At 42.3% G+C, this 24484-nt stretch overlaps 1 protein-coding gene across 1 annotated transcript in view; it reads left to right on the plus strand.

The window, feature by feature from the left end:
* The window catches only part of LOC125129111 (teneurin-2), a 527939-nt gene that overhangs the window by 432630 nt on the left and 70825 nt on the right, over window positions 1-24484 (plus strand). Inside the window, exons 15-18 of the mRNA XM_047783492.1 lie at window positions 1180-1441; window positions 2218-2485; window positions 16159-16302; window positions 16746-16995. Of these exons, the coding sequence (XP_047639448.1) occupies window positions 1180-1441; window positions 2218-2485; window positions 16159-16302; window positions 16746-16995 (924 nt within the window). The remainder of the gene's footprint in view (window positions 1-1179; window positions 1442-2217; window positions 2486-16158; window positions 16303-16745; window positions 16996-24484) is intronic.

The following is a 24484-nucleotide window of genomic DNA, read 5'->3' on the forward strand; positions in this document are numbered from 1 at the left end:
TCAGTGGGTTAAGGATCCAGCGTTCCTGGGAGCTGTGGTGTAGGTCACAGACACGGCTCGGATCCTGCATTGCTGTGGCTGTGGTGTAGACCAGCACCTGCAGCTCTGATTCGACCCCCTAGCCTGGGAACTTCCATATGCCACAGGTGCAGGCCTAAAAAGAAAAAAGAAAAAAAAAATGTGTCAGAAATGGTGAGAAACGTTTCATCCAAATGCCAAATAAATTTGTGTTCTGGAAAAAAATATCAGAAAGATGGCAAACTTCTAGGTATAACAGAAGTCCTGGGGTGTACGTACACCGTGGTGACTCTAGTCGGAAATATCACATTCTATATTTGAAAGTTGCTAAGATAGGTCTTAAAAGTATTCATCCCAAGGAAAAAAAAAATTGTAACCCTGTGTGGTAAAGAATGGACTTAGGATGGTGATCATTTCATGATATACCCAAAGGTAAATCATTATGGTATACAGCTGAAGCTAATATAATCTCAGAAAATATATATCTTTTTTAACAAGTTAAGGTTCTGTGAACAAAAAAAAAAAAATCAGAAACAGCACAAGCTGATGAAAAGAAAATGTTCACGACCCCCTCTGTGTCCTAGCATCGAATATTTATATAACCGCACTATTTAGTGAACACGTCTATTAGCCTAGCATGACGCTAAATGCTTTCCACCAGGGCTGGGGAAACATTTTCAGCTAAGGGCCGAAATGTATACGTTTTAGGCTTTGCCTGCCACGTGGTTCCTGTGACATCTACTCAGCTCTGCCTCTGCAGGGCAGGAGCAGCTGGAGAGGATAATGGGTGTGGCTGGTATTCCAATAAAACTCTACCAAAACAGGTGGTGGGCCACCCTTAGCTCACAGGCTTCCACGGCTGCCCCCCCCTCCCCGCCCCCGCCCCCGCTCTGAGTTCCTCATGATATTTCATTCTCTCAGCCACGCTGTGAAGCTGGCTTAATTATTCCCATTTCACAGATGAAGAAACTAGAGCTCAGAGAGGGTTAGTAACTTGCCCACAGTCACAGAGCTAGTAAGTGGTAGCGTCTGGGTGTCAACGCAGCCCGCCTGCCAACCAAGCCCTCATTCTCCTGCCTGCTCAGCCCCTCCCTGGCCAGAGACTACCTGGTCTGCAGGTGAGGTCACCCTTCTCAGGGCAGCCACTTCCTCCCTCTCCAGGTTTGACCTGATTGCCAATGGCGGCGCCTCCTTGACCCTGCACTTCGAGCGAGCCCCGTTCATGAGCCAGGAGCGCACCGTGTGGCTGCCATGGAATAGCTTTTACGCCATGGACACCCTGGTGATGAAAACGGAGGAGAACTCCATCCCCAGCTGTGACCTCAGCGGCTTTGTCCGGCCGGATCCAATCATCATCTCCTCCCCGCTGTCCACCTTCTTCAGCGCTGCCCCGGGGCAGAATCCCATCGTGCCTGAGACCCAGGTAGGAGCAGCGGGTCCTGGTGGGGGAGGACTCTAAATCCTGCCCCGATTCACACTGGCTGGCCAGCTTTCCTCCCACCATATCCCTCTCCCTGCTTGAGCCAGAAACTAACCTTTAAGGGGGAGGGACCAACAAGTGAGAAGACAGCAGAGCACATCATCACTGGAGAGAAAACTGAATCTCTCCTGGACATTCCAGATGTTTTCCGATAGTCGTTCAAGACTTTGGCAGTCACTGGAGCTTTTAATAGAATAAAAACAATATACATATGTGCAACCCACCTGCAAATTGCTTTTTATTCCTGTTAGTCACAGAGATACATGATAAGAGGCGCTTTAATGATCTACATCGGCGTTACGACAGAGGGCATATTACATTATTGCCTCCCTGTTGCTTTATACCAATTGTCAGTGGAAGTTGCAGGTTCATATAATTACAGCCTCTTGCGGCCTCCTTGCATGCAACTAGCAATAAAGCCTGCTGTTCTTATTTACATCTTTTGCCAGCAGCGTGGTTTTAAAAAGAAACACAACAGTGACCAAGAATAATTATTAATCCAAAAATCATAACCTCAGCCCCTTCGCTCGGGAGTGTAAGGTAACGTTTTGGTGGTGGTTTTATTTCCTCTCTCTCAGCGGTGGGACGTGAAGCTTGCGCCCCACCCAGGGTGGAATGCTTTGGTGAGGGTGGTCGCAGACAGGCAGCTCCGGGTTGCAGAGAGCCCAGCTGCCAGGGTGCGTTGGATGCCATGGAGCCACCTGGCCTTTCCTCTCTAGGTGCTTCATGAAGAAATTGAGCTCCCTGGTTCCAACGTGAAGCTTCGCTACCTGAGCTCCAGGACGGCAGGCTACAAGTCGCTGCTGAAGATCACCATGACCCAGTCCACGGTGCCCCTGAACCTCATCAAGGTGCATCTGATGGTGGCTGTCGAGGGGCACCTCTTCCAGAAGTCATTCCAGGCCTCTCCCAACCTGGCCTATACCTTCATCTGGGACAAGACGGACGCCTACGGCCAAAGGGTCTACGGACTTTCTGATGCTGTTGGTATGTTTCAATTTCAACCTGCCCGATCCTTGGATTTAGGCCTGCTTTAAACTGGACCAGCATTTTTTTTGAGTTCCTAGGATGTGACACACACTGTTCTACTCGATAGGGGTGCAGTGGTCCATCAGAGAGACAGACAGTCCTCTTCCGTGGACCTTCTATTCTAGGCGGGGTTGAGATGACAAACACAGACTGGACAAGAAAATATCAAGCAGTGATAAGTGCTAATATGAAAATAAAAATGGGTGATGTGTCCTGGGGAGGAGGGGTGGCCCCGGCGGGTGGGTGTTGAGGGAAAGCTCCTCAGCAGGTGATGTTTATGTAGACACTGGAATGAGAAAGAGCTGTGCGAAAATCAGAAAAAGAGCGTTCTTTTCCTGGCAGGAAAAAAAGAAAGGGACGTGATGTGTGACATGTTTTTGAAGGACAAAGACTGGCCGGTGCAGCTGGAATGTGGTGGACGGGGAGGATATTTGAGACAGGGGAGAGAGGTGGCAGGGGCTGGATCATGTTCCAGGGAGGACACCTGCAGATGACACAGAATACACCCGGAGAGCCAGGAAATGAAGCTGGGGGCAGGTGGTCCAACCCCCACAGGCTTTGCCTGCGAGAGAATCACATGACTCCCCACTTAAGGAAAGACCATCGTAAGAGAAGGGTCCTGTGGTTATCAGTCTTGGAAGAGTTGTGAGCTGTGGACTAATATCAACCTGCCCAGGGTATTCCTACTTGTAGAAGGCTGTCTGGGATTAATTTAAATCCAGAATCTGGTATTGTCTTCACCAGTGGGCTCATCGTGGTTTTCACAACTGCACTAAGTTCCCAAAATAAGAAACCAGCAAACTCAGAAATGTTTCCTGTAATTGGCAGCGGGTGTTTCAGCAGACGCTCCCTTGGTGCAGAACGTGCTGCTACAGCCTTTGTCTTGGGTAACATCTCAGGGACCCTGTTGAACAGGCACTCCCGTCCTCCCCACTGAGCCGATGGGACAGGAAGGAGAGGACAGGTTGCCTGAGGTCACACATGGAGCAGGTTACCCAGGCTTGGGATATGGCCCTAGTGGTCTGCTGCATCAGTGAGTGGAGTTAATAGCATAATAAAGATAGTAATAAATTATTGGAATAACTAGTGCACTTAATATTAACAGCAGCTAATCAGAAAATAGGTATCAGACTTTAGCCAATATCAAAATGATAGCCAACCTCAAAAAAGGAGACCGATGGGGAGTTCCCAGTGAGATGCAGTGGGTTAAGAACCTGACTAAAGTGGCTCAGGCCGCTGGGAGGTGCGGGTTCCTCTCTGGCCTGGTGCAATGAGTTAAGGATCTGGCATTGCCACAGCTGCAGCGTAGGTCGCAGCTGCAGCTTGGATTCAGTCCCTGGCCCAGGAATTTCCATATACTGCAGGTGTGACTATTTAAAAAAAAAAAAAAGAAAATTTAAGTAGACTAATGGAGTTCCTGGTGGCCTACCACTTGAGGATCTGGCATTGTTATTGCTCTGGCTTGGGTCACTGCTGTGACACAGGCTCAGTCTCTGGCCTGGGAATTTTGTCATGCTGTGGGTGTGACCAAAAGAAGAGTATAACAACCATATCATTATCACAACCGAGAAACACAATAATTTCTTAATATCACATAGCCAATTATTGTTCAATATTTTCAGTTTTCTGTGTTGCCTTATAACTGTCAGAAGATAGTAGTATTTTACTTGTTTGAATCAGAATCCAAACAAGATTCACCTTTTGCAACTGGTTGATTTCTTCTCGTTTTTTGTTGTTATATACATTTCAGGTGCCAGTGTTATAACTGGACATCTTGTACACTGCACAGTGATCCCTACCGCAAATGTAGTTGCTATTCATCGTCACATGGTTGACCCCCTTCACCTGTTTCACCCTCCCATCAACCCCCTTCCCCTCTGGTAACTACTAATCTCATCCCTGTGTCTGTGAGTTTGTTTTGGTTTTATTTTGTTTGTTCAATTTTTTGACATTCCTCATATGAGTGAAATCATTTGGAATTTTATCTTTCTACTTCTGACTTATGTTATCTAGCATAATACCTTCAAGGTCCATCCATGTCACAAGTGGCAGGATTTCATGCTTTTTATGGCCAAGTGGTAGTATTTCTTTATCCATTCATCCATCAGTGGACACTTAGGTCGATTCCATATCTTGGCTATTGTAAAAAATACTGCAGTGAACATAGAGGTGCATATATCTTTTTGAATTCATGTTTTGTTGTTCTCTGGATAAATACCAAGAAGGGCGTAGCTATGGTGTCTTAAATTTTTTTAAGCTATGGTTTTCCTTTGCATCTCTACTCATTTTTGCCCAGTTTTATTGAGAAATAATTGGCATACATCACCGTATAAGTTTATGACATGCAGCATGATAGTTCGATTTGCTTATATTGTGAAATGATTAGCGCAAGAGACTCAGCTAGCATCTATCTTCTCATAAAGATAAAATTTAAAAAAGAAAGAACAAAGGAAAAAATTCTTTTTGTGTAAAGAAGTCATAGGATTTATTCTCTCAACAACTTTCCTGTTATCACACAGCAGTGTTAACTACATGCTGTACGTTACACCCCTCGTACTTATTTACCTCAAATCTGGAAGTTTGTACCTTTTGAACACTTTCATCCAGCTTCCCCCCCTCCCCACTTTCTGGCTCTGATAACCACAAGTCTGATATACTTTTCTAGGCATTTGTTTTGTTTTTAGGTTCCACATATAAGTGAGATCATTCAGTGTTTGTCTTTCTCTCTCTGACTTTTCTCACCTCATGTAATGCCTTCAAGTTCCATCCTTGTTGCAAATGGTAAGATTTCCCCTTTTTATGGCTCAGTAATATTCCACTGTGTGTGTGTGTGTGTGTGTGTGTGTGTGTGTGTGTGTGATTATTCATTCATCCATCTGTGGACACATATTGTTTCCATTTCTTGATTATGCTGTTATGAACATGGAGGTGCAAATATCTCTTTGACATGGCATGTTTATTTCTTCAGATATATTCTCAAAAGTGGAATTGCTGGATCATATGGTACTTTTATTTTTTTATTTTAAATGACTTTTATTTTTTCCATTATAGCTGGTTTAAAGTGTTCTGTCACTTTTCTACTGTACAGCAAGGTAACCCAGTCATACATACATATATACATTCTTTTTCTCACATTATCCTCCATCATGTTCCATCATAAGAGACTAGATATAGTTCCCAGTGCTATAAAGCAGGATTTCATTGCTTATCCATTCCAAATGCAGTAATTTGCATCTATGAACCCCAGACTCCCAGTCCATCCCACTCCCTCTCCCTTCCCCTTGGCAACCTCAAGTCTGTTCTCCATGTCCATGATTTTTTTCCTGTGGAAAGATTCATTTGTGCCGTATAGTAGATTCCAGATATAAATGATATCATATGGTATTTGTCTTTCTCTTTCTGACTTATTTCACTTAGTATGAGAGTCTCTGGTTCCATCCATGTTGCTGCAAATGGCATTATTTTTTCTTCTTTTAATGGCTGAGTCGTATTCCATTGTGTATATATACCACATCTTTTTAATCCGTTCATCTGTCGATGGACATTTAGGTTGTTTGCATGTCCTGGCTATTGTGAATAGGTACTTTTATTTTTACCCTTTTTTTTTTTTTTTTTTTTTTTGCAGACACTCTTGTGGCATGTGAAAGTTCCCAGGCTAGGGGTCCAGTTAGAGCTGCAGCTGCTGGCCTATATCACAGCCATAGTAATGCCAGATCCAAGCTGCATCTGTGATTTAAACTGCAGCTCACAGCAACGCCAGATCCTTAACCCACAGAGCAAGGCCAGAGATCAAACCTTCATCCTCATGGATCCTAGTTGGAATCTTAACCCACTGAGCCACAATGGGAACTCCCTATTTTTAACTTTTTGAGGAGCCTCCGTACTATTTTCCAACCCCATCAACATTGCACAAGGGTTTTGTTTTCTCAGCGTCCTCACCATCATTTGTTATCTCCTGTCTTTTTGATGATGGCCATTCTAACAGGCATGTGGTTTTAATTTGTATTTCCCTAATGATTAGCAATGTTTGGCATTTTTTCACGTACCTGTTAGCTTTTGTATATCTTCTTTAAATAAATGTCTATACAGATCCTTTGCCCATTTTGTTATATTTTAAATTTTTTATTGAATTATTATTGATTTCCAATGTTGTGATCATTTCTGCTTTACATCAAAGTGATTTGGTTATACATATACACAATTTTATGTGGGTTATTTGTGGGTTTTTTGCTTTTGAATTGTTTGAGCTCTTTATGTATTTTGGATATTAACTCCTTATCAGATCTATGGTTTGCAAACATTTTTCCCATTATGTAGGTTGGTTTTTTATTTTTATGGTTTCTTTTGCTGTGCAGAATCTTTTTAGTTTAATGTGGTCCCACTTGCTTATTTTTTTTTTTATTTTGTTACTTGTGCTTTAAGTATCATAGCCAAAAAAGTCATTACTAAGACCCATGTCAAGGAGCTTTATTCCTGTTTTCTTAATAGGAATTTCATGGTTTCAGGTCTTACATTTACGTGTTTAATCTATTTTGTGGTAATTTTTTATAAGTGGTATAAGCTATAGGTCCAGTTTCATTCTTATTCATGTGAGTATGCAATTATCCTGGCACCATTTATTGAAAAGACTGTTCCTCCATTGAGTATTCTTGGCTTTTTTGTCAAACATTTGTTGACCATATATGTTTGGGTTTATTTCTGGGCTCTCAGTTCTGTTTCACTGGTCTATTTGTCTGTTTTTATGTCAGTACCATACTGTTTTGATGATTGCAGCTTAATAGTATAGCTTGAAACCAGGAATGTGATACCTTCTGCTTTGTTCTTCATTCTCAGGGTTTCTTTGGGTCTTTTGTCATTCTATATAAATTTTAAGACTTTTTTTTCTACTTTTGTAAAAAAAAATGCCATTGGAATCTTAATAAGGATTGCACTGAGTTTATAGATGGCATTTGGCAGTATTGACATTTTAGCAATTTTAATTCTTCCAAACCAGTGAACACCAGATACTTTCCACTTATTTATCTCCTTTGATTTCTTTCAATGTCTTGTGGTTTTCATAGTAATCTTTCACCTCCTAAATATTTTTGATGCTATTATAAATGGGATTTATTTATTTATTTCTTATTCAGAAAACTCATTGTTAGTGTATTAAACTGCTACTGATTTTTGTATGCTAATTTTGTACCCTACAGCTTTATTGAATTTATTGATTAGGTCTAAGAGTTTTTTGTTGAGTCTTTGGGATTTTTATATATATAAAATTATGCCATCTGCATGTAAAGATAATTTTACTCCTTCCTTTCAAATTTTTTTTTATCGTTTTGTCTTTTCTAGGGCCACACCTGCAGCATATGGAGGTTCCCAGGCTAGGGGTCTAATTGGAGCTGTAGCCACCAGCCTACACCACAGCCACAGCAACAAAAGATCTGAGCCGCATCAGTGACCTACACCACAGCTCATGGCAGTGCCAGATCCTTAACACACTGAGCAAGGCCAGGGATGGAACCTGCAACCTCATGGTTTCCTAGTCGGATTCGTTAACCACTGAGTGAGCCATGATGGGAACTCCTCAAGTTTTGATATATCTTTTTTCCTGAGTGCTTCAACTAGGACTTCTAATACATGTTGAATAGGAGTGGTGAGAGTGGGCACTCCTGTTTCATTGCTGATCTTGGAGGAAAAGCTTTGTCTTTTGCTATTGAGTGTGATGTTAGCTGTGGGCTGTTATTTTGGCTTTTATTTTGTTGAGTTGGGTTTTTTTCCTATGCCTATGTTGTAAAGAGTTTTTACCATGAATGGATGTTGAATTTTGTCAAATGCTTTTTCTGCATCTCTAATTTTTTTCATATTATTACTTAGATGTATTATTGATTTGCATATGTTGAATCATCTTTGGATCCTGGGGATAAATCCTATTGGATAATGGTGTATGTATCATTTTAATGTGCTGCTGAATTCACTTTGCTAATATTTTATTGAGAATTTTTGCATCTATATTAATTAGGGAATATTGCTCTATAGTTTTCCTAACTGATAGTGTCCTTTTCTGGTTTTGGTATCAAGGTAATACTGGCTTTGTAAAATGAGTTTGGGGAAGTATTCACTCCTCTTTGATTTTTTTGGAAGAGTTTGAGAAGGATTGGTATTGATTCTTCTTAAAATGTTTGGGAAAATTCACCAGTGAAGCCATCTGGTCCTGAACTATTTTTCTCTGGGAAATTTTTGATTGAGTATTCCAACTCTTTACCAGGAATTGGTCTGCTCAGATTTTCAGTTTCTTCCTGATGCAGTCTTGTTAAGTTGTATGGCTTTAAGAATTTTTCCATTTCTTCTAGATTTTTCAGGTTTTTCATGTATAATTATTCAGAGGAGCCTCTTTTGATCCTTTGTATTTCTATAGTATAAAGTGTAATGTATCCTTCTTCATTCATAATGTTGTTCGTTTGGATTCTCTAATTTCCCTAGTTAGTCTAATTAAGGGTTTGTCAGTTTTGTTGATCTTTTCAAAAAACCAACTCTTAGTTTAGTTCATCTTTTCTATTGTTTTTCTCTTTCTCTTCTATTCACTTATGCTCTAATCTTTATTTTTTCCTTTATTCGGCTAACTTTGGACTCAATTTGTTCCTCTTTTGCTAGTTCCTTAAGACATGGAATTAGATTGTTTATTTGAGACCTTTCTTGCTTCTTAATGTAGGTGCTTATTGCTATGAACTTCCCTTGTAGAAGTGCTTTTGATATATCCCAGAAGTTCTGGTATTTGTGTTTCCTTTTTTTTTTTTTTGGTCTTTTTAGGTCTGCATGTGCAGCATATGTAAGTTCCCAGGCTAGGGGTCAAATTGGAGCTATAGCTGCCAGCCTATACCACAGCCTCAGCAACACCAGATCCAAGCCATGTCTGTGACCTATACCACAGCTCACAGCAACACTGGATCTTTAACCCACTGAGCGAGGCCAGGGGTCAAACTCACATCCTCATGGCTACAGGTTGGGTTCATTACCGCTGAGCCATGAAGGGAACTCCCTGTGTATCCATTTTCTAATTAAAGTATAGTTGACTTACAATGTTGTGCCAATTTCTGCTGCATAGCATAGTGACCCAGTCATACATATATATACATTCCCTTTCTTATATTGTCTCCCATCATGGTCTTGCCCAAGGGACCAGATATAGTTCCCTGTGCTGTATGTGTATGGTAGGACCTCATTGCTCACCCATTCTAAATGTAATAGTTTGCATCTACTAAACCCAAACTCCCAGTCCATTCCATTTGTGTTTCCAATTTAATTTGTCTCTTTTTATTTCACCTTTAATTTCTTCTTTGATCTATTTATTATTCAGGAGATTTTTTTAATTTCCGTATATTTTTTAATTTTCCAGTTTTCTTCTTGTTACTGATTTCCAGTCTCTTGACCTTGTGGTCAGAGAAGACACTTGATAGGATTTTAAGCTTCCTGAATTTGCTGACTTGTTTTGTGGCCTAACATGTGTTCTATCCTAGAAAATGTTCCATGTACACTTGAAGAATGTGTATTCTTCTGTTGTTGTGTAGAACATTCTGTGTATGTTTGTTACATTTAGTCTACAGTGTTGTTCAAATCTGTTATTTCCCTTTATGATTTTTTAGTGGATGATCTATCCATATTTGAGTGTGGGATATTAAAGTCCACAGCTTTATTGTATACTCTTTATCTCTCCTTTCAGCTCTATTAGTTTGTGCTTTATATATTTAGGTGCCCCAATGTTGGACACACAAATATTTATAATTGTTATAACTTCTCTCTGTATCAACCACTTTACCATTATATAATAACCTTCTTTGTCTATTTCTAATGTTTTTCACTTAAAGTCTCTTTTGACTGATATAAATATAGCTACCTCTGTGCTTTGGAGGAAGGGGGTGGTTACCATTTGCTTGAAAGCTTGAAATGTCTTTTTCCATCCCTTCATTCTCAGTCATTATGGGTCCTTAAGGCTATGGTGAGTCTCTGTAGGCATTATATCATTGGATCTTGTTTGTTTTATTCTTTTGGCTGTTGCATGTCTTTTTATTGGAGAATTTAATCTGTTTACATTTTTCGTGCTTTTTATTTTTTTAAGGATTTTTATTTTTTCCATTATAGCTGGTTTATGGTGTTCTGTCAATTTCTTCTGTACAGCAAAGTGACCCATATATATATATATATGTATACACACACACACACACACACACACACACACACACACCCCACACACACACACATTCATAGACTTGGAGAATCTGTTTACATTTAAATTGATTATTGATAGGTAGGAACTTAGTATGGTCATTTTGTTCTTTATTTTGCCTTTTTGTAATCTGCTGTTCCTGCTTTCTTTTTTGCTGTCTTTGGTACTAGTTATTTTGACTTCTTTATCATGTTCTTTTGTATAATTACCACAGATTTTTTCCTTGTGGTTACTGTGTATCCAAGTAAGATTCACCTTGTACAGCTGGCTGATTTCTCTTCAGTTACTTTAAGCTATGGTTTTCCCTTCCATTTCTAGCTCTCTTTTTAGGTTTTATGGAAAAAACTATATGGTTTAAGAAATTATGGAGCATTTTTCCATAGTCTTGTTTGTTTTCATATTGTGCACCTGTAGCTGTTTAACATAATCCTCTGTTCTGTATCTCCTATAAGTTGATAGTTGGAACTTGAGGCTTTTTAAGTTAAGCTTTGATTTTTTTATCTATGCAAACTTTTTTGAGGTAAAAGTAACATATAACAAGTATAAATATGATTTGACTTTAGTATATATTGCCACATGATGACTACCATAGGTCAAGTGAACATCTCTCATGTACATAGTTACACCGTTTTTTCTTGTGCTGAGAACCTTTAAGATATACTATTTTAGCAATGTTCAAATGTACAATACATTTGAACAGTATTATTAACTATAGTCCCCATGCTGTCCATTATGTGCCCATGACTTACTTATTTTTTAACTGAAATTTTGTACCTTTTGACTTCCTGCACCTGTTTGGTCCACCCTCCATCCCCTGCCCCTAGCAACCACCAGTCTGTTTTCTGTAATGAGCTTGGTTTGTTGTCGCTGTTTGTTTTTGTTTTATAGATCTACATATAGGCGAGATTATACACTATTTCCCTTTCTTTGTCTGACTTATTTCATTTAACATAATGCCCTCAAGTTCCATTCATGTTGTCAAAAATGACAGGATTTCACTCTTTTTTATGGCTGAACAATATTCCATTCATTGTATTCCATGTCTTTTTTTTAATCCATTCTTCTGTTGATAGACATGTTCATTATTTCTCTATCTTGGCTCTTAAACATAATACTGTAGGGAGTTCCTGTCATGGCTCAGTGGTTAAGAACCCGACCTGTATCCATGAGGATGTGGGTTTGAGCCCTGGCCTTGCTCAGTGGGTTATGGATCCAGCATTGCCATAAGCTGTGGTGTAGGTCACAGATGTGGCTCAGATGCTGCATTGCTGTGGCTGCAGCATTGGCCAGCAGGTACAGACTGATTCAACCCCTAGCCTGGGAACCTCCATATGCTGCAGTTGCGGCCCTAAAAAGACAAAAAGACAAAAAATAATAATAATGCTGTAATGAACATAGGGGTGGGTAATATCTTTTCAAGTTAATGTTTTTGTCTTCTCCAGATAGATACCAAGAAGTGGAACTGCTGGCTCATATGCTAATTCTGTTTTTAATTTTTTGAGAAAGCTCCATATTGTTTTCCATCATAGCTGTACTGATTTACATTCCCACCACAGTGCACAAGAGTTCCTTTCCTCGACAACCTCCCCAGCATTTGTTATTTGTGTTCCTTTTGATGATAGCCATCTGTTCCATTTGATGATAGCCATTCCTTTTGATGATAGGTATGAGGTGATATCTCATTATAGGTTTGAATTGCATTCCCCTGAAGATTAGTGATCTTTTCATGTATTATTGGCCTTATGTATGCCTTCTGTGGATTTATGTCTATTCAGTTCCTTTGCCCATTACTTGAGTTCTTTGGTTTTGGGCTCTCAAGTGGTATGAGTTCTTCATAAACTGTGGACATTAACCCTTTATGAGACAGGTGGTTTGCAAATGTTTTCTCATATTCAGTAGGTTATTTTTCATTTTGTGAATGGTTTCCTTTGCTATGAAGAATCTTTTTAATTTGATGTAGTCCAACTTGTTGCTTTTTGTTTCTGTTGCCTTCACTTGGTTGTCACATTCAAAAAATCTTTGCCACGACTAATGCCTGTTTGCTTTTAGGAGTTTTACAGATTCAGGTCTTACGGTTTTATGTTCAAGTTTTAATTCATTTGAATTCATTTTTGTGAGTGGTATCAAACGGTTCGGTTTCTTTTTGTGCATGTGGCTGTCCAATTTTCCCAACACCATTTTATGGAAGAAAGTGTCCTTTCACCCATTCCTTGCCTGTAACAATGTCTGTATCCTGGTTGTGATGTACAAAAGTTTTGTGAGATGTTATCATTGAGAAAAACCGGGTAAAGGGCTTGTGGGATCTTTCTGTATTATTTCATACAACTGCATGTGAATCTATAATTTTCTCAAAATTAAAAGTTTAAAGAGAAAAAAAAAAGAAGCTGTCCTTTTCCCATTGCATATACTTGGCTCCTTTGTCATAAATTAACTGAGTGTGCATGCTTATATTTATTTCTTGGCTCTCTATTTCTGTTCCATTGTTCTTTGTGTCTTTTTTTATGTCAAGCCTATAATGCTTTGATTACTATAGTTTTGTAATATAGTTTGAAATCTGGGAGCATGATGCCTTCTGGCATTTTTCTTCTTCTCAAGATTGCTTTGACTGTTCAGGTTTTGTGGTTCCATGAAGATTCAAGGAGTGTTAGTTCTAATTTTGTGAAAAATGCCATTGGAATTTTGATAAGGGTCATATTGAATCTATAGATTGTTTTAGGTACTATGGACATTTTAGCAATATCTTCCCACTCATGAGCACGGAGTATCTTTCTATTTATTTGTGTCTTCTCCAGTTTCTTTTATCAGTTTCTTGTAGTTTTCAGTATGTAGGTCTTTCACATCCTTGGTTAAATTTATTTCCAGATATTTTATTCTTTGATTTTTTTTAAGCAAGATATCTTGACAGGTGGTGCTATCTCCTTCCATCAGGAGACACCTAATGTCAGCTTGAATATTCTTCTGTGATTTGAGCAGCACTGATGCTCATTGCCTAGATTCATTAGGTCATGAGGGACTGCAAAATGATATTTTAATTCTGTCCTTGCTTCTTTATTATTTATTAGCTAGGATACTTTTATATAGAGATACTTTCTCAGTAACTCCTGGCTTATTTGAGGTATAGTTCAAATAAGAAAGAATAAATGCTTGATTATTTCCCTTTATTTACCAGTTTTCACCATAATGAGTTGGCTCTCTAGCATCCTCTACTGGTGATACATCAGTGTTTTGGGGTTTTTTTTTTAATTTATTATTTTTTTGAATATAGTTGATTTACAATGGTGTGTTAATTTCTTCTGAACAGCAAAGTAATTGAGTTACATATATGTGTGATACATATTTTATATATACAATATATATATTCTTTTTTAATATTCTTTTTCAATGATGGTTTATCAAGGATATTGAATATAGTTCCCTGTGCTATACAGTAGGACCTGGTTGTTTCTCTATCCTATATACAGTAGTTTGCCTCTGCTAGTCTCAAATTCCCAAACCACCTCATCTTCCCCCTGGAAGTCACAGGGCTGTTCTCTGGCTGACTCTGTTTCTGTTTTGTAGGTAGATTCATTTGTATTATATTTTAGATTCCATATATAAATGATAGCATATGATATTTGTCTTTGTCTTTCTGACCGACTTCACTTAGTATGAAAATCCCTGGTTGCATCTGTGTTGCTGCAGAAGACATTATTTCATTCTTTTTATGGTTGAGTAGTAGTCTATTGTATGCATGTGCCCCATCTTCTTTATCCACTCATCCATCAATGAATATTTAGGTTGTTTCCATGTCTTGACTACTGTGAATAGTGCTGCAGTGTACATGGGTATGCATGTATCTTTTTGAATTATAGTTTTGGCTGGTTATATGTCCAGGAGTGTGATGGCTGGATCATATGGCAATTCTGTTTTTAGTTTTCTGGGGAACCTCCATACTGTTCTCCACAGTGACGGTACTTACATTCCCACTAAGAGTGTAGGAGGGTTCCCTTTTCTCCATACCCTCTCCAGCATTTGTTATTTGTAGGCTTTTGGATGATGGCCATTCTGACTGGTGTGAGGTGGTATCACATTGTAATTTTGGCAAATCAGTGTTTTTAAATACAGTTATGAACTCAGAGAATGAAATACCTCTAATATATCTGTTGAATTTATTATCTTCCCTAATAGTCAAATTGTCCTGTTTTGGGTCAGTGAAAGCCTCTTCAAACTGATTCCCAAATTCTTTTAACATGGTCCTAGTAGATTTTATTTCCCTCCTTGCTCTCTGGTTTGATAAAGTGGCGTAGTCCCGTATTGTTCATTTCTTGCTCCAGCCATTTCTTCAAGGAGCCCTGATTCCTTTTAATGAGAAATCATATTTCAAGGCCACAAACCAGGCACTAGCAATTCTCTTTGCTACTGAGCTGGTCATTGTTTCTTGGAATTTTCAGGGAACAAGCTAAAAAATATGTGGAATTTTTTTCAAGATAAAATGTATCTTTTGTTCATCTCGACACTCCTATATCTCAAGATTTAAAAGAAGCTGCAGAGAATCCCCAAAGGTGACACACATAGTTAAGAATTTAATGTAGTAGGAACAGCAATAATAACAATGCCTCATATTTTTAAAGCAGCATTCCAATTAAAAATGTATGGCATCTCAGCGTTCTGTCTCATCTATCTTTATGACACCTCTCTGAGAAATTGAGGCTACCCTTGCTCTGTTTTACACTTGGGAAAGATGGAACCACGAGGAAGTGTGAGCTGGAACGGAATTGGGACTAACGTCCTTCATCTCCTTCCCCACTTTCCTATTTGTTCATGTGGCAAATGCAGGATTTTTATAGTTTTTGGATTCTGTTCCCCCACCAAATTGCCACATAATTGGCAGGCTGTGTCCCCGTGCCTGCCTCACTTGGAACTCTCTGGAATCCTCAGTGAATGTACAAAGTGCCTTAACTAACACAAGCTGCTGCCTCCAGAATCTCTTTATAAATGAGCCACAGAACTTTGAGAGGTCTTTCTTCTAGCGAGTGAAAATAAATAACACAAAATATCGCAAGTGCATGCCGTGAACAGCAGGCTGAGGGGAACGGTCTCCCGTCCATTTCTCAAGGAAGCGCTGTGCTCGGTGCTTAAATGATTCATCCCTTCCCTCCCCATCAGAGGGGTCATTTTTGAAAGCCAGCTGTTCATTGCAAAGGTCTTTCCATCCCCACAGAGTACTCCTGTGTAAAGTTTCAAGGTTGAGTTCAGCTTGAAATTTGAATTTAATATTGTATGGAATCACAAGGAGAAAAGCAATCAGCCCGCCTGCTTGAGTGAGTTCTTTGAACTGAATCTGTATTACCGCAAGCACAAGTTTCTCGTTCCCGCTGGAAGGCTCTGGAGTAATCAAGTAAACTCTCTTGTCTCTCGCTCTGCCCCACCCCCTTCTATTTCTCAGTGTCTGTCGGGTTTGAATATGAGACCTGCCCCAGCCTAATCCTGTGGGAGAAAAGGACAGCTCTCCTCCAGGGATTTGAGCTGGACCCTTCCAATCTCGGTGGCTGGTCCCTGGACAAGCATCACATCCTCAATGTTAAAAGTGGTATGTGAGCCCATTTCCTTCCTCAAATACAGCCTAGCCTCTCCTCTGGAACCTTCCCTCCAGCCTTGACATTTCAGGGGTAGCCCCCTCCCCTTCCCACAGCTATTTTTCATCCAATGCCCTGAACACTCTTAGGTTTTCTTCCACCTTCTCCTAATTTTAAATGTCAGAGAAGGTTGAGCTGGTTTTCCCAGACCATCCACCTTAGCGTACCTCACAATTCTTCTTCAATTATTTCAACAAATGTTATTTTACCCAATACCATGACCTTGGCGTTTACCCATCCCATTACAGTGCTCTCAGCCCCATGAAGAAATTGGGGGGCTCCCCAAGGTCGACCTTTCCTACTGTTTCTCTTCTGTCACTTTCCCACACCCTCAGTAAGTCAACCGAAGTGTCCTCTCCAGAGGGCTGCAATAACTACCCCCATTTCCTGCCCCCAGGAATCCTACACAAGGGCACTGGGGAGAACCAGTTCCTGACCCAGCAGCCCGCCATCATCACCAGCATCATGGGCAACGGCCGCCGCCGGAGCATTTCCTGTCCCAGCTGCAACGGCCTTGCAGAAGGCAACAAGCTTCTGGCCCCGGTAGCTCTGGCCGTTGGCATCGATGGCAGCCTCTTCGTGGGTGATTTCAATTACATCCGGCGCATCTTTCCCTCTCGAAACGTGACCAGCATCTTGGAGTTACGGTAAGTGGCCACAAGGAAAACCTCCTTTGGCTGTATTGCACCCTTTGCTACAAAACTTCCTTGGGTAAACGGTGGCCGCATTGCGGGGGGCAGGGGGGTGCTCTCCAGAGAATACATATTCAGTGGGATGGACTGAGGCTTGACACCTAGGCTTGGAGTCCAATAAGGCTTGCTCTGTGAATCTATAAAACACTACCTGTATTTAGTATCGTCGTTAACACCTGCCTTACAAGAAAGGCAGAAGCCTTGCATCATGGTGCTGGGGCTAAGAGCCGATAGCTGTAGCCCATGACACCTCCACATGTGGATCTGATACACACCAAACCAAGAAAGAACCACAATTTCTCACTGAGGGTCCACTTCACTAGTTTCTAAAGTAGCGCTTCTTGGAGTTCCCGTCGTGGCGCAGTGGTTAACGAATCCGACTAGGAACCATGAGGTTGCGGGTTCGGTCCCTGCCCTTGTTCAATGGGTTAACGATCCGGCGTTGCCGTGAGCTGTGGTGTAGGTTGCAGACGCAGCTCGGATCCCGCGTTGCTGTGGCTGTGGTGTAGGCCGGTGGCTACAGCTCCGATTCAACCCCTAGTCTGGGAACCTCCATATGCCGTGGGAGCGGCCCAAGAAATGGCAACAACAACAACAACAATAACAACAACAACAGCAACAACAACAAAAAAATTAAAAAATAAAATAAAGTAGCACTTCTTAAAAATACACATTCCTGGAGCCCACTGCCAGAGGCACTGGCGCAATAAGTCTAGAGAAGGGCCAAGGTGTCTTTTCTCTCTGACTCACTTTGTAGAAGATTCTGCTCCACATCAAAGTTTAAGATCCATTAACCTTCATTTATGAATTCAGACATTTCTACTGAGCACCTGTACATGCTAGTTCTCTGTGAATTTTCTGGATCTTTGCACATTTGCTAGGATATGACTTCGAATTACCGCCCCAGGCCTTGCTAGGTTAACTTTCGGCCACCTCTAGTATACTCTTCCTAGCCATTGTTTGCTGCTAAGTCTGAAGTTCAGGTCTCTGTGCTGGACAAAAGCTCTCAGGAACTCTCTTTTCAAGAATCTCAAGCCTAGGAGTTCCCACTGTGGCTAAGTGGTAATGAACCCGACTAGTATTCATGAGGATGCAGGTTTGCTCCCTGGCCTTCCTCAGTGGGTTAAGGATCCAGTGTTGCCATGAGCTGTGGTGTAGGCACAAATGTGGCTCAGATCCCACGTGGCTGTGGCTGTGGCATAGGCCAGCAGCTACAGCTCTGATTCAGACCCTCGCCTGGGAACTTCCATACGCCACGGGTGCGGCCAAAAAAAAAAAAAAAAAAAATCGCAAAACTAGAGAGGGATCTTTAAGTAGAGGAAGAAATGCAATCTATCAACAAGGGAGAAATTTTATTTAACAACTATTTGGCACATATATACCATGTGTGGGACTGTCTGATGAGGGAGAAAAAAAAAAATCTTGGGGCCAAGCTAAGCCCTCGCTGTTGTGCTGGTGGTCTGACTGGGAACTTCATACTAAATCATGTGGACAAATAAAAAGGTTCTTTTCAAGTAGCATTAAATGCTGTATGGAACTGTGGTGCTGCGGAGAAGGGATGAGGAAGGTACATGAGGTAAAGTGGTCAGAGGAACCTCTCATACTGGGCGACATTCGAGAGGGGACCTGAATGACGAGGTCAGCCACATAAAGAACTGGGGGGGAGTTCCCGTCGTGGCACAGTGGTTAACGAATCCAACTAGGAACCATGAGGTTGGGGGTTCAATCCCTGGCCTCGCTCGGTGGGTTAAGGATCCGGCGTTGCCGTGAGCTGTGCTGTAGGTCGCAGATGCAGCCTGGATCTGGTGGTGGTGTGGCTGTGGTGTAGGCTGGCGGCTACAGCTCGGATTAGACCCCTAGCCTGGGAACCTCCATATGGTGCGGGAGCGGCCCTAGAAAAGGCAAAAAGACAAAAAAAAAAAAAAAACTGGGGGAAAGTATTCCAGGCGGAGAGAAGTTGTGCCAAATCCCTAATATCAGGCACAGCCTGGTTATTCCGGGGACTGGTAGAAGTCCAGCATGGCTGGAGGGGGCTGAGCTAGGAGAATATGTCTTAGAGGAGGGCAGAGAGGTAGGTAAGGGGGCCAGTGCTTCAGCGCCTTCGCGACCATGGTGACACATGTGAATCATATTTTCAGAGCCATGTGCAGCCATTGGAGGTTGAAGTAGGACATGATTTGCTTTGCGTTTTTTGAGATGTTTCTGGCTCTTGGAGGAAGAATGGTCTGTCAGGGTGCAAGAGTGGAGGCAGAAAAACCCAGAGGGAGGCTATAGCAATTGTCCAGGATTTGGGTGATGGTGGCGTGGAATAGGGTGGTAGCAGGAAAAATGGGGAGCTTCTAATTGGGATATATTTTCAGGGTAGATTTAATAGGAAATGTTGATAGGACGTAGAAAAAAAAATACAGAGAGAGAAGAATCAAAAGTGATACTAGGATTCTGACCTGAGCCGCTGAGTGTGAGGTGGTGTTTTCTGAAGCAGCTGCAGCTGGGAGTTCCCATTGTAGCACAGAGGAAACAAATCCGACTAGTATCCATGAGGATGCAGGTTTGATCCCTGGCCTTGCTCAGTGGGTTAAGGATCCAGTGTTGCCGTGAGCTGTGGTGTAGGTCACAGACATGGTTCAGATCCTGTATTGCTCTGGCTGTGGTGTAGACCACCAGCTATAGCTCCAATTCCAGCCCCTAACCTGGGAACTTCTATATGCTGCAAGTGCAGCCCTAAAAAACAAACAAACAAAAAAAAGTATCCATGAGGCAGCTGCAGCTACCACATCAAAGACTTAGAAGCCACGGGTCGCACCTGCATCACATGTCTCTGAGGCTCCTTCTAGAGAGAGATCAGTGTCTGACCACCAGCCAGGGCTGCTGAGTGCTCTGGGGAGCTGAGACTACCAGGCACTGAGAGGGGTAAAAGGAGAGAAGTTCCCATTTTGGCTCAGCAGGTTAAGAACCCAACTATTATCCATGAGGATGTGGGTTCAATCCCTGGCCTTGCTCAGTGGGTTAAGGATCCAGCGCTGGGGATGAGGTCTGGGGAGCTGGTCGCAGGTCGAAGGTGAGGCTCAGACCCGATGTTGCTGTTGCTGTGGTGTAGGCCAGCAGCTGCAGCTCTGATTTGACCCCTAGCCTGAGAACTTCTATGTGCCATGGTACGGCTGTAAAAAGAAAAAATAGAGAAGAAAACCCAACTCCATCCTCAAGAAGGTGGCAGCCTCAGGAGTCCAGTAGGCATTTACTGAGCATCAGAGTGAGCCAAGCCTGGGCTGGGCTCTGTGGGTCCAGAAGGGGATGGCACCCAGGCTCCAAGAGCACCCATTCGAGGGTGAGAGGGGGACACCTGGGCAAGTAAAGACAGTTCAAACCGCATGTTCAAGAAGAGCCCACAACCAGCATCAGGGAAACACAGAGCAGGAGGCCATGGGGTAGAGTAATAACCAAAACATAAATGGTGAGAGGAAGAAGGAGGCCAAATGGAAGAGGCTGGATGATCCTCGGGCTGTCAAATTGACAGCCTCCCCAATTGGGTCCCCTTCCCACGATATTTATTTCCTTCTTATCCTAGGAGAGCATCTTCTTCATAGGCATCGTGGGGGCAGTGAAGGGCCATGAAAGGAGGCAGGAAAGGGGTGGAGCCAGCACTGCGATGTTTTTCCACGAGGGCTGTGCGTTTTCATCCAGCCTTTGTAACCCTCCACACCTGGCCCTTGCTCCTTTGGTTCTGCTCAGCATTTACCTGCCACATCCTGACCTGCAAACCTTGACTCGTGCTGCTCACTGCTCACAATACATTCTCGACCTCATCTCCCTCACTGGGTCCGCCTCAAAGGCTGAGCTTGAGGCCCCCTCTTCCAGGAAGCCTGGTATTCCCAGCAGAAATAATTGCCACCCTCTCCTGGTCCCCTTAACTTGAAATTTCCACCAAGGCGACCCCATTGACTGCCTTGTCTTTCAGCTATTTCTGCAAGGCTTTAAGGCCCCAAGGTGTGAACCTCTGTAGAGCAGGTGTCTTCGACAGCTTGGCCCCTGGATGCCCAGAGCAGTGTCTGGCCCATACCAGGGACTTGGGACACAGTGCTCCAGTGAACTAGTTGCTCAAGTGAGCTCAAGTTTGGCTGGAGTCTTCTGTCCCCAATTCCAGGTCTCCCAAATTGCAGGGGCCACAGCATCAATGGTCCAAGCTCAGGGCCCACTCAGAGTGAGCCACACCACACCCACAGGGTGACACTGGGGACAGCTAGAGGGACTGTAGCTGTCAATTTCCCTTGACAGCTGGGTGATTTTTTTTTTCCCCCTGCTTTAACCACCTTTGGACTTGCTCTTGCTTTCATCAGCCAGGTATCCAGACGATTAGAAGTTAAGCTTTAACAAGAACACAGGTTTGATTCTTCTTTTCTTCCCACTCCATACCTGAAAACAAAGGGCTGTCAATCCCCTCTCTTCAAAAGAGTAACCAGCGAAGGGAGGGGGCGGGGGAAGAGACCTGTCGTGCTTCTGTCTCTTCTCCATTGTGAGCTGGCAGCTCAATGATTCAATTTCGGGAGTCGCTGCCCATCCCTCTCTCACCCACCCCAGAGCTGAGCCTCTGAATCCGAATTTTATTTAAATGTTCACTCTCCTTCTTCATTGCTTTTTCCTTTGCCCCATCCCAAACATGTAGGAAAAACATGTAGATGCTTGAAAAACATCTGATGCTAGAAAAAGCGTTCTTCCTAGGTAAAATGGTGATCACTTGTCTGCTCCAATTCCACTGGCCTTCAAGACATTTTCAACACCCACATCCCCCCAAAGCCCGAGACCCCACCTCTAGGAGCCCGTTTCCCTTCTTATAACTATCACCCTGTTCAGGTGGTCCTTGGAAAACCCAAGCCTTGTGCAGTCAATCTGTCAGTCACATCTTAGGGTGAAGTTCTGCCAGAGAAAAATGTTTCCTTTCTCCCCCATTTGAGGATATCTCAGGACCTAGTAGGAGGCAGTCAGTGATAACGGATGGGACAGTGTCCCTCTACCTTTTCCTAACTTGGCCATTTTAATAAGCATTAAGACTCTCACACTTTCCTTCATGCCTGAAATTCTTATTTATTTTTTCATTTTACATACATAAAATTATATTATGATGTGAACTGTGCTTTTTTCCCAGCTGAAACACTTCTCCACGCTGAGATTCTGATGGTGCTGTTAGGTTGGGCCAGTGGCATCTTTGCATCAGGAGGAGATGTTTAGGGGAAGGATGTGTGAGTGCAAGAGAGGGAAGCGCTACAAGAAAGTGGGAGCCTGGGAAGGCAGGCATGGGCAGCAGAAGTTGGCAGTAAGCATCACCAGGGATAAGCTTTGCTTGAGAGTTCAGCAAGGACAGAGCCTGCCTGATGTCAGTGTAGAAAGTTAGGGAGGCGTATATGGTGCTAGTCAGAGAGGAAATGCTTTCTCTCTGTGGTCCGAGTAGAAACATGGGAGTCAGGGAACAAAATATAACTCAGCACCTACCCAGAATAACAGTAACAAGGGAATTCCTATAAAATGTTGGACAGTTCTTGGCCCAGTTTTCTACGCGCTGTTACCGAGGACAAATCCAAGTTTCACAGGGCCTGAATTTTATGCAATTTTTGAATAAAACTGACTGCTATTTAGGATAAGAAATCAAAACAAAATGCGGATTTTGCAAAGTTGACAATTAGTGCAAACATCACAAAATCCAGACAGATAACCTAAAATTTGATATTCATTAACTACTGTTACACTTCCATGATACATGACTTCTCCGTGGGCATTCTGCTTTCTGTTATGATGCTCAGAGGGTCAGCATAATAGGAAAGGAGCCTTCCTGAAAGCCACTCCTATACCAGAATGGCCAGCCATCAACTAAAAGATGGTGGAAGGACTAGGTATGAGCCCCATAAGCACATCCCCCTAAACTAAATGTACCCCAACTCACTTCTCTTGAGTTAGGACTAAAACAAAGAAAAACTATGGCCACTCCAAGTCCACCCTATTCCATGCACAGAGGGATAGAGCTAGAATGGGAACAGACAACAGTCTCAACTGATTGCAACTTGATGCCTGGACAGAACATGAGGGAGTGGAACTCATCCAAGGCAGGATCTGCCATCGCTAAAGGAGACAGCCCATTCCTTCCTTCCTTCACTCAAGAACCCATTTCTCCCCAGGGCTCTCTATTAAAAAACAGTCGTATGGAGATGTGTCCGCCTTGCCCACATCTACTTAATAACTTCCATTCACAGTGAAGTGAAAAAGACAAGCACACACATACAAATCACAAGACAGCCTGTGGAGAGCATCCCAAAACAGGAGGGGAATGCTTAGAGAGGCCCTAAAGCATTGACACGCCACAATGTGAAGAGCTAATCCATCTCAATTCTTTTTTTTTTTTTTTGGCAGTTTTCTTTACTTATTATAGTTGATTTACAGTGTCGTGCCAATTTCTGCTGTACAGCAAAGTGACCCAGTCATACATGAATATATACATTCCCTTTCTTCTATTATCTTCCATCATGGTCTATCCCAAGAGACTGGACATAGTTCCCTGTGCTGTACAGTGGGACCTCATTGCATATCCATTCTAAATGTGATAGTTTGCATCTACTAAGCCCACACTCCCAGTCCATCCCACTCCCTCCCCATGGGCAACCACGAGTCTGTTCTCTTTGTCTGTGAGTCTGTTTCTGTTTTGTAGATAGGTTCACTTGTGCTGTATTTTAGGCTCCACATATAAGTGACATCATATGGTAGTTGAACCTGAAATACCTCTTTTTCCTCAAAGGGTATGCCAAAAGGGTTGGAGTTATTGAGGCCATGGACACAAAGCCTGGGCTTGTCCCTTGTAAGTCGGGTGCCTATTCTCATGTACATAGGCTGACTTTATGGTACCATTTGGGTTTGTTGCCTGCTCAGCACCCACTCTGCTAATGGCCCTGGGCTGGAAAAGTGGTGACCTCAACCTTTCTCCAAAGCGTATATCCATCCAATCATTCAGACTCTGCACGCTCAGCTGACCTGGTCCCCCTTGCCCACTCCTTCCCCCAGCATAGATATTATATTAATCAACTTAAAGCAGATGTTCTTAGCAGAGAAGTAGGTCAGGTCTGCAGACCCAAATCCTAACCAGTCTTAGCACAAAATCTTGACTAAAAAAATGTGGAATTGATATTGCAATAATTAAGAGCCAAATATGACTACCACTGGTGGCAGATAACATTTCACTTTCATTAAGCAATGTAAAATAGATGCGAGAATTCCCGGCTGCCACCTCGACACACCAGGCTTTGCAGAATGAATCTTAAATTGCACTATGTCAGTCAGAGCTCAACAGTTATCAGCATCATTTAATTAACTTTTTTTTTTTTGCAAAAACTAACACGTTGGAATAAAATATAAAAATGTAATCCCTGTGCAAACCCACCACTAATGATGGCCCCCGGCAGAGGCC

The sequence above is a fragment of the Phacochoerus africanus genome, chromosome 1 (genome assembly GCF_016906955.1).
Source record: "Phacochoerus africanus isolate WHEZ1 chromosome 1, ROS_Pafr_v1, whole genome shotgun sequence".
Taxonomy (NCBI): Eukaryota; Metazoa; Chordata; class Mammalia; order Artiodactyla; family Suidae; genus Phacochoerus; species Phacochoerus africanus.